The sequence below is a fragment of the Elephantulus edwardii genome, unplaced genomic scaffold, assembly GCF_000299155.1.
Source record: "Elephantulus edwardii isolate Elephantulus edwardi_28Jun2011 unplaced genomic scaffold, EleEdw1.0 scaffold00139, whole genome shotgun sequence".
Classification (NCBI taxonomy): Eukaryota; Metazoa; Chordata; class Mammalia; order Macroscelidea; family Macroscelididae; genus Elephantulus; species Elephantulus edwardii.
The window spans coordinates 423,033-434,256 of record NW_006399889.1 but is presented as its reverse complement, the minus strand read 5'-3'; the positions used below and the strand labels follow the sequence as shown (position 1 = coordinate 434,256).

Genomic DNA, 11,224 nt, shown 5'->3' with positions numbered 1-11,224 from the left:
AAAAATGATCATATGTACCCTGTTGTTGGAATGTTTATTATGGAACAAGTAAACATTAACATAAATAAATATTTGAATTGGGATGTAGAATTATGTACTGTGTAGACTGTGGAATCACTGTTAAGCTGAAGACTGTTTTATTATGGGCAAAATAAACTTAAAAAGTTTATGTGAAAAAAAAAATAAAAAAAATACTAAATTAAAGCACAGCTAAGATTAGTATAGGAGTCTCTACGTGATACACACAATGGGTCACAGGTGACTGGACAACACATAACAACAACAAGAACAACAACAAGTGATACAATGAGTTAACATGCTAGGCTGTTGCTAACTAGCTCTGGTGTCCTAGTGGGTAAGAAGCTGTGCTGCCAACCAAAAAGGCATGTGGTCCACATCTACCAGTTAGCTGTTCTGCAGGATGTAGGATGCATAATCTCCTCCCATAAGAGAGTCAGCTATGCGTCTGTAGTGATTTGATAACATAAAACAGCAATAAGTTATAAGTTGCTAATGGAAAGACTGGACCTTTGAATCTGTCCAGAGGCAACCTGGGAAAAAGGCCTGGCAATAATCTTAATAAAAACTCACCAAAAGCAACAGCCATTGAAAATCTTATGTAGTTCAATTCTACTCTTGACATATTAGTGGTCAATATAAATTGAAGTTGATTTCAAGGCATCTGGTAAAAGCTTATTGTGATACTTTTTCCTCAACATACTACCAACCAAGCTTGATTCCTTTACTGTAGGTTATGTCAGACCTTAAGTGTATGTGATGAGTGTATACTTAGACCCCAGAATGAATTACATATTAAGTCATCAATTTATAATCATTAATCTTAAAGACTAGATATACTTAAACCAGAAAAAGAAATTTTAATATGGAAAAAAATAATGTTACCGAGTTTTTGTCGCGTCTCCTGAATAATCTGGTTTGTGCCTTTAACAACCATATTCGTAAGAGTGGTTTGAATTTTCTTCTTAGGTGCGACAGCTGCTGCACTGAAATGATAAGAGATACAACCCCCAAGAGGAAAATCACTGAACATCAAAGGTAAAGAAGGCACAGAAATACTCAGTTCAGCTATTACAAATCACCAAAATGTCTTTCTATATACTACAGCATGAAAATTCGACAAGCAAAGGTTGTGCCACCCATACATTTGCTTGAGGTCATCATCCTGAAAGGGTAGCTTGGCAAGAGAAATCAAATCAACACTCTGATCTAGCAATTTAGGAATTTACCTTAAAATAATTGGGGACCATGTAAAAGTTCAGTGCATTAACTGAAGCTTTTAGAATAGTAAAATGTTAGAAACACTATTCATGCCCATCCACACAGATTTGCTTAAATAACTATACACCTGTGTAGATGAACACTATTTAGTCACGGGTAAATATCTGAAAAGGAAAGTGTTAATTTTATGAAGATGACAGGTAAATTCATAGGCACAAAATGGTCACTTTGTTTTTTATTACTAGAAACTTATAGAAACACAAACAAACAAAAACCATCTAGAAGAACATATACACACAAGAACAGCCATGCAGGCAGTGGGATTCGGGATGGCTTTGGGTAGATGGCATAATCTCTTTGTCATGGATGGAAACTGCTTTCCACAGTTTGGAAAAACAGAGACACTATTTTAAATCTTAAAAATGTGCATAATGTCCTAAACAAGGCAGGAAGTGTGAGTCTCTTGCCCAATTCCTGTTGGACTAGGAACAAAGTCCTTGTTTTATTCTTAGATCAAGCATAGCCCCTCGTGCCAATTCTGTGTCGCACATTCTCAGATGAGCTTTCTACACCACGGTGACACGGCCACCAAATACCTACTCCGGGGATTCTACTGAGAGCCTGAGACTCATACCGCTGTGACACTTCACTACAAATCCATCCATTTAATTAAATTTGGGTTCTGAAGTCTGCAACTTCACCCAAATGAATCCTGAAGGAAATGGTTTAGAGGATGTTAACACTGACATTAACTTGCATGTTTAAAAAACTCTTCAATGAAATGTAGTATTTGTTCCCACTATATTAATGTCACATTAATTTACTTTTAAAGACCATATAATAAGCCCAGACAAAGCAGTACTATTTATTTTAGAAGTCAAATATGAAGTGTCTGGGCTCTGTGTCACAGATCATGACTCAGAATGTCACTCTCCCTTCTGTGTTCCCTCCACCTGGGAATGAAGGAGGGCCTTACACACCTTGTCACATGCTGTGAACTATGAGAACAGAACCTGAACAAGTGTTTCCTGACATGTGTAGAGAAGCACAAGCATTGGATTAACCCTTAGAAGGCAGGTAAAATACCTGTCCCTAAGGAGTCCTAGGAATGTCTTACATTGAGGCTGCATAGGATGCAGAAGAAACTCCTCCGTAGTAAAAGCCATCCTGACACAGCCGTTCCTTTAGGGTGGTGCCTTTGCGGGCAAACTTTTTTGGGATTCGTCCTCCGGAGAAGGTGGACTGTAGATCTGCTCGCTTTGCACTGAGCTTCCTGTACTGCGCCTGGACGTGATACTGACAGTACTCACAGTCATTCTGCAAAAAAGGAAGAGCAGTTGTATCAAGGCTAAACAGGCCATTGCTTTTCTAGTGGCCTAGAGTAACACTAGTCTCACGCAGAGCCCTCCCTGCTTATACTCCATACCCCTCCCCAAATGCAAGTGACACACAGTTATTAAGAGGAAAGCTCTCCCTTTAAATTTCCTTTACACACTGGTCTGGTGAAAGGAAAAATGACAAAGTCCATCCCCTTACTAAAGTGGGAGTAAAAATCAGCCTCTAGTGAGATTGTTCAGGTTGTTTCTGAGACTGTCTCTTGGGAAAATGTTATTCTTTCAGTGAAATGAAGAGAAACAACACATTATTGTTTTAGTTGGTGAGCTTTGAGATATGGTGACAATGATTTTTAATGATCTCAGTGTAACAGTGGGTTTAAGCACAGCAAAAATTAAGAGGATGGTACAGGGTTAGGTAGGATTTTCCACTACTGTATTCAGGGTTACTATGATGTGGAGACAATTCTACAACCCTCAACAACAAAACTAGGTGTTTCAGTAGTAGAATTACTCTCTCCCATAGTGGTTTATTTCCTAGCTATCACACCTCATGCACAACAACAATACCTAACAACAAGAACAGGTGATTCAGGAGTGGAATTACCCTCTCCCACGCAGGAGATCCTGGTATAATTCCTTGCAATGCAGCTCATGCACAGCCATCACCCAGGCCTGTCAGTAGAGGCATGCATGCTGCTCTAATGCTGAACAGGTTTTAGTGGAGCTTCCGGACTAAGGCAGACTAGGAAGAAAGGCCTGACGATCTGTTTCTAAAACTCAGCTGGTAAAAACCTAGTGCATCACCACAGTTCAAATGCTTGCTGATCGTGAGGTGGGATGAGAAGTGGGCAGCAGCTCGTTGTGCTGTGCATGGGGTCATCATGAATCAGAGGTCATTAATGCAGCAGTTATTAACAACACCAATTCCTACCCTGACAACTCCAGGCTTTCACTTCAAGATCTGTCAGGCACTGAACTCTCAGAACTTTCCCCCCATTTACCCTCCTTAAGACAGGAAATAAAATCCCATCATTTCACTCTTTTCAACAAGTTTTTGGCATCACATTAAATTTTCTTATGCTATTTTAAATATTTTTTTTAAAAACTCCAAAAACTAAAAAACCAAAAAGCACAAAGAGCTTTAATACATCCGCTTTACACTAACTAGAATGGGAGGAATAAAAAAAGAAAGCAGAACAAGGTATTGGTGAGATCTGTCCCTCACAAATGGTGACAGGATTATAAAATGGTCCATTTGCTTCTGAAAATAGTTTAGCAGTTCTTTACTATGTTAAATATAGTTACTATATGATCTAATTCCAATCAGATTTATAATCCAAATGAAGTGAAAACATATATCCACACAAAATTTGTACTCAAATGCTTATAACAGCATTATTTATAATAGCCAAAATGTAGACACTCCAATTTCATCAAATGTTAAATACATAAGCAAAATATGAAAGATTTATACAATATACTACTATTGGGCCATAAAAAGGATAAAGTACCAACATATATCATAGATGAATCTTGAGAACATTGTAAAGTGAAAGAAGTCAGTATGTACAGAGTACATACTGTATGATTCCATTCATATGAATGTCCAGAGTAAGCAAATCCAGAGACAGAAAATGCAATTAATGTTTCTGAAGGGGCAGAGGAAGGAAAGAAGTGAAAATGAGTATTAATTTGTATAGGTTTATAATTGGAGTAATAAAAAAGGTTCTGAAATTAGATTGTGATGAATGTTGCACAACTCTGCAGATGTACCAAAAATTATTAAATTGCATACTTTAAAATGGTGAACGAATGAATGGATGGAAATCCAAGTTCTGTATAAACTTGCATTAAAATATCAATTTTTTAAAAGGTGACATATATGGTGTATAAATTTTAACTCAATAAGGATTTTTATAGTTCTTTGAAAAGGTGCAATATAGGCTAAAATAAGATTTTTCATGTGTTTTATCAAAAGTGCTTAATCTTTGGCATCATAAAAACCTAGAAATTCTTTCTTATACTTTCACATCATTTGGCAAAAAGGATCAATTTCCTTAGAGGTTCCGTTCTCCCTAGTCTTTCCCCAGTATTGTCTTTAAAACACCCATGGCAATTAATAACTGTTTATGACCATATTATTTCTGGATATTCACATTCACTGCTGTCATTTTGACTATTAAGTGAAGATTCAGTCCCAAATTGGTTATTAGAGTTAGAATACTTATAATCTATTCCTGGCAATGAATGAATGGAAATTCAAAACCTCTGTAAATGTCTATTAAAATTAAAAAAAAAAAGAATACTTATAATCTATTCCTAAGAGTTCCCTCCTTTACGCTTCTCTTCCAAATTTCTTACCAAGGAGGAAGGTATGTCCCTTTGGATTATAACTTCCTAATAAATCTATCTTTACTTTTATCTTTTAAAAAAAACCCCTAAACAAAACAGTTCCCTTCTTTAGCAGAAATCATGTTAACAAGGCAGAAACCAACCAAATTAACCATCTGTGTACATGGCTGTCCATTCTTCTTCCTTGCTTTACAGGTTCCCAGGTCAAGAGCTTCACCCATGATTAAGACCTTCTGAGGATGATCAATAGATAAGCACACCTGTGGAAGAGAAGTGGGTAGGAAAAAAGCAGCAATAGTTAGGGCTTTTTAGAAAGAGCAGATGTAAGAATGGATAGTAAAGATTTAATGCTTGATTAGTCTCGAGGAATTTAAAAATCAGACGTTCATAAAATAATTTGGGAATAGCAATATGGATGCTATATCCTTTACAGAACCCTAGTGGTGGCATAAGGAGCTTTGTTGGCTTAGTGGTTAAGGAACTGCATTGCCAACCCAAAGTTATGTGTTTTGAATCTACCAGCTTCTCTGTCGAAGAGAGATGGGCAGTTTCCTGTGTGACTTACTGCCTCGGAAAACTCACTGGAAGATCAGCTGGGTCAGTTCCGACTCAATGGTCCACAACAACAACAAACAGTGGTGACACAAGGAGCTCTGGTGGCCAAGTGGTAAGGAGACATGCTGCAACTCAAAGGCACATAGTTCAAATCCACCAGCTGCTCTGTGGAAGAAGATGGGCAATATCTTTCTATGTGATTTACAGCCCATGAAAAACTGTTGGAGAGTCAACTATGAGCTGGTTCTGACTTGATGGCACATAAAACAAGTGGTGACATAGGGAGTTGTGGTGGCCTTGTGGATAAGTAAAGAGCTGTCCTGCCAACCCACAGTTTGAATCCACTCAGAAGAAAGTCAGGCAATCTTCTCTTGATTTACACCCTCTGAAAACCAGCCGGGAATCCAACTATGGGTCAGCTCCAACTCCACGGCAGTGAGTTGAGTGGCAGAGGGTGTAACATGCCAGATTGCTAACTGTGAGGTTGGTAGTTCAAATCTATCGGCTGATTTTCTTCAGTATTTCTTAGAGCTAGCAATGGTCACTTGACCTAAGCCAGTTAAACAAGTATCTAGAAAAACGTTTGCTTTCTTAATAAAAGGGGATTGATTGAGAAGACCAGCTCAACGTTTCTCTTCACTTCTTGCTTTGAAAAGACCTATGATGGCTGAAGCTTCAGAGCCATCTGTGATCAAGAAGGAAAGATCAAGAGAACAGACATTGGCCCTAACACCACCATACCACTCACATGCAGATTCCTTATTGTTTAAGAAAAAGAAATCCCTCACTTTAAGATACTACAGTATGGGTTTTCAGTTACTTGCTGCCAAACACACGCCTTCCCAAAAGACAAGCGTTTCACCAATAAATGGAGATTTTTCATCCCTCTCTGGAGAAGGCAAGGAATGAAATGAAAAAGCTTGTCTCACTCTTTCTGTAATAACAAGCTGTCTGGAAGAGAGTGATGGCTGGCTGTTGCTATTAATGTTGTGTCTAGACAGAGAATTTATTGGACAATCAGTAGCTAGTACCTAAATTCTTAATACTGCTTGAGAAGAAACTAATTGGAAAAGTTGTAGTGAAAGTCATTGTTATAAAATACTTACAATGTACTCATAGAGTATATGGACTTTTAGAATACTGAAGAGTGTGGAATAGAACAAATAAACACCGAAAAACCAAATTAACGGAAACATAATGATATAAAAGACTAAATTACCTGGAGACAGACCAATACAAATGTTTTTTAACACTTGGCTAGGGGGAAAAAAAATCTTTGGAAAAGACCTTACCTCTTCTGAACCATCCCTGGGTTTCATGGGGTTAGCATTGAGCAATCCTATGACGGTCCCTTGCTCGGTCTTCCAAAGTTCTTTGTGAACTTCTCTAAATAAGAATAATGACACATACTGTGTCAGGTCACGAAGATCATTCAGTCGCCAGATGCTAAATGTCTTCCCCTTAAAAACAAACATTTATCCTAATTTTAACAATTTTTCTCAACAACAAGTTACACTGTTTTCACTATGATTCAAAGATTCTAGTATGGGAAAAAGGATAAGCGTATTCCAACTAAATAAGTCATCATCAGAAAGTCTCTAAGTGTAAGTTAAGGCCAGCCAGTAGCAAGCGTGTTCCCAGCCTAATTCCCAGGCCAGGGAGGTCATCAGCCAGGACAGTGCTTTTGTGATGGCATCCACACACCCATATGTGTATGCACATGGTGCAAATCGAGAAAGGGAAATGAGGCCACTACCACTTACCCATTTATTGTCAAGAATAGGTCTCAAGTAGATAAGAAATTTGTTATCATTGACTAATTTAATTAAATTGATAATAATGAAAATAAAGGGATTTACGCTTTACTATATTAAATCGATGCTTAGCTTATATAATTAATTATTAAAGTATCATTTAAATAAAACAGGTCTTGAGGTTAACACAATCATAAAGGTTTATTAAGTATCTGAAGAAATGCAGTCAAAATGCTGACCACTTCTCAAGTAATACACAGAGCCTGTCATTCATTCTTGCCCTGGTTCTGTACCTGTCATTTGTATTTTAAGGATTCAGCTTACGAGTTTCTATTGATATTCACAGAAAGCAGACTTTTAATATTATTATGGTTTAATATTTGTATTTTAGCTTTACCACTGAAGTCCTAAAATGAGGCCAAGAACTTGTGCTTTTGTAATAAGCATTTATAAACACATATAGTTGCCATTGTTGTGCCACCAAATCGCCTGCAAGTCATAGCAACCCTATGTTGAACAGTCCTAAACCCTGCTCTATCCTGAGCCAACCTTATTGTCTCTGACACACCTAACCCCATTCCCCCAGACATTGGAGTCATTCCATCTCATCCAGGTTCTTTCTCCCTTCTGCTGTCTCTCTACTCTTCTAGGCATGATGTCTCTCTCCAAGGATTGATCCCTTCTTGCAACATGCCCAAAGTAAAAAAAAAAAAAAAAAGCTGACCACTTAAAATGAGAACAATTTCTAGTGTTACAGAATGTGAAAAAACACAGTATAATAATTTGAATAATATTGAGTTAAGTGGTTTCATAGAGACATTCTAGGGCTCACAGAGTCCCAATGAGTCATCTTGATGGCACCTAACAACAACCGCAACATGGTTATAAGTTATGGTGAGTGATTATTTGAACTCATAATTATTCTTCTATAGGTTTGTACAATGTCATTCTTAGAAGGATTAAAATAAAACTATACACTTATTATACCAGTCATTATAGTCACTTGAGATGCAATTAAAACATAATCAAATGAAAACCAGACTTGTTCACTATAATATATTCAGGTTAGAACAACCCAGTAATCTAATTCAAAGTACTCTTATCATCAGATACAAAAATAAAAGGTCAGCCAAGATCTAAATTAGAGAGTGAACCATTAGTGAGCATGACTGACCATAGTATTTTGGAGCTGAAATAGACCTTCAATAGTCAAAGCCATTTTGTAAATAAATGAAGGTCTTTTTAAAGAAATATAGAGTTTGACCAATGGGATTAAATTGAGAACCCAGAAATAGGTCCACCTACCTACTGACAATTAATCTTTGACAAAGTAATGATGATCTATTAATGAGGAAAAAGATCTTTTCTAACAAATGGTTCTGGCAAAAACGGATGTCTGTTTGAAAAAAAAGAACAAACTAAAACCACAAAACACACACACAAAAAAGCCCAACCACCCAACTGAAAAAAGATCCACACCTCATATTATAATAAAAAAACTCAGAATGAAATCAAGGACCTCAGCTTAAAACCTGAAACTGTAAAGACCACCAGAGAAAAAACTGAGACAAATGTAGAATTCCTAATCTATGGTATAGATAGACTATCAAATATAACAGACAATAAGCTAGATAACCGGGCCTCCTAAAAGTAAATCCAGATGTTTATCAAAAGACTTCTCCAAAAGAGTAAAAAAGAGAATCTACAAACAGTTTTTTGGGAAAAAGTATTTGGCAATGACATCTCTGACAAGGGACTTAATCTCTAAAATTAATAGAAAATTCTACCACCTCAACAAGAAAGTGGCAGAAAATTCAACTACAAAATGTGAAGAAGACGTGAAGAGACACTTTACCAAAGAAAACATTTAGGTCAACAACCACATGAAGAAATGCTCAAGATTGTTAGGTCTTTGAGACACAGATCAAAACAATCATGAGGCATCATCTCATCTCAGCAAAAATACTGATGTTCAGAAAGACATCAAACAACAAATGCTGGCAAAGGTGCGGAGAGATTGAAACTCTCGTACGCTGGTGGTGGGAATGAAAAATGGTGCAACCATTATAGAAAGCAGTGCAGCACTTTTTTTAGAAGGTTAGAAATGGAAATACTATTTGATCTTACTATCTAATATGAGGTATATTTCCCAAATAAAAAAGGTCTGCACCACAAACTAACATACTTACATCCATGTTTATTGTTGTATTACTTATAATAGCAAAGAGGTGGAAACAACTCAAACGTTGATCAACAGGTTAATGGCAAAAGAAACTGTAGTACATTCATACAACAGCAGATTATGTATCACTTAAAAACCATCACCTCAAACAGATGTATGCACATCCATGTTTTGCTGCATTATTCACAATAGCAAAAAGATAGAAGCAAATGTAGTGCCCACCAATAAACAAATGGATAGAAAAACTATGGTACAGCCACACAATGGAATACTACACAGCACTGAAAAACAATGAAATAGTAAAATATTACACAACATGGAGGAGCTTTGAGGACATTATGCTAAGTGAAATATCTCAGTTACAAAAAGGATAAAAACTGCATAACACCACTGTTATAAAATAGGACAGATATGAGGGTGCTGGAGAGGGATTGGGGAGAGTAGATAGATAATGAACACTGCATTTGAACAGACGAAGAGAAGAACTCTTTGAAATGAATATGTGATTATGCATCATATGTCTGAGAATAATCTGGAACAAGAGGTGGGCTAGGGGAAGGGGAGAGAGAAAATGTGCAGTAACTAATAAATTTTAAAAATTAAAAATTAAGTGAATTAGAACTAAAAAAAATAAGAATTTGTGGAAAGTATTTAGATAGATAACATAAATAAAAACACAATATATTATGCTAAGTGACAAAAGGACAATTACAGTCCAAGATCATTAACATAAAATATCTTAAGGAAAGGTTTAAATCCAGAAAGAATCAACCTTGAAGGGTAAACAGAGATTAGAAGTAAGGCAAAGGAGAGGGGGAAAAAATTATTATGGAAAAAAAAATATAGTAAGAGTCAAGCTATGGCCATATAACTAGGTATAGAATCCAAATTCTTTGACCTGCCTGGCTACAAAATACTTTCTCTGCAATGCCTCAGTCAACAGGGAATAATACAACTTGCTGGCTCTTTTGTAATATAACTCTAAAACTTCTGCAATAATGATCTTATATTGTTGTTAATGTGCCACTGAGTCACCTGTCATAGCAACGCTATGTACACTAGCTCTGAAACCTGCCCTATCCTGAGGCAGTCAGTCCCATCATCTCCGACAGACCTAATCCCATTGTTTCAGTCACTGAGTCAATCCATCTCATCCTGGGTCTTCCTCTCTTGTGCTGTCCCTCCACCCTTCCAAGCATGACGTCCATTCCAATGATCTTATGTTATCTCTAAATACTGATGAATTCCATTTCTTTGGTGCCTGCTCCTCTCCTCCAAAGGAGGGATTCCAGAGCCATGAGGACAGTCACATATGTCACCAAAAACACTGACAAGTCAAACACAGTAAGAATTATTTGGAAAGTGAAAAGCCCAAAACTTCAACTACATCTTCTTTAAGAAGGGCATTCTCAATGACAGTGCAGCTTTGGAACTTATTTGTACTTAGCATAGCAAATTAAAGACATGAGGTCAGTGCTCCTGGTAAAGCAGCTGGTAAATCTATCAGATGGCTTACGTTGTTTGAGCTCTGTGGAGTGACCTTCTTCACTATAACCCCGAATGTGACCCAGTCCATTTCTTCTAGGGTCTCACTTGCCATCTTTTGCTTGATCTGAGACAATCTGATCAGTTTTCGGCCAACCATTTTCTTGTTCATTTCTGTGGAGGATACTCGAGGCCGCCTGGTGAAGAAACCAACAACGAGATCATTATGTTAAGAAACAGACACATGAAGAAATGCTCAAAATCCCTAGCTCTAAGAGAGATGCGAATTAAAACAACTATGAGATATCATCTCACCCCAG

At 37.1% G+C, this 11,224-nt stretch overlaps 1 protein-coding gene across 1 annotated transcript in view; it reads right to left on the bottom strand.

Moving 5' to 3' along the window:
* Positions 1 to 11,224, bottom strand: part of MCM10 (minichromosome maintenance complex component 10) — a 58,807-nt gene that overhangs the window by 17,248 nt on the left and 30,335 nt on the right. The window contains exons 7-11 of the mRNA XM_006894316.1: positions 10,936 to 11,101; positions 6,776 to 6,943; positions 5,072 to 5,188; positions 2,357 to 2,556; positions 904 to 1,004 (exon numbers count right to left, since the gene is read on the bottom strand). Of these exons, the coding sequence (XP_006894378.1) occupies positions 904 to 1,004; positions 2,357 to 2,556; positions 5,072 to 5,188; positions 6,776 to 6,943; positions 10,936 to 11,101 (752 nt within the window). The remainder of the gene's footprint in view (positions 1 to 903; positions 1,005 to 2,356; positions 2,557 to 5,071; positions 5,189 to 6,775; positions 6,944 to 10,935; positions 11,102 to 11,224) is intronic.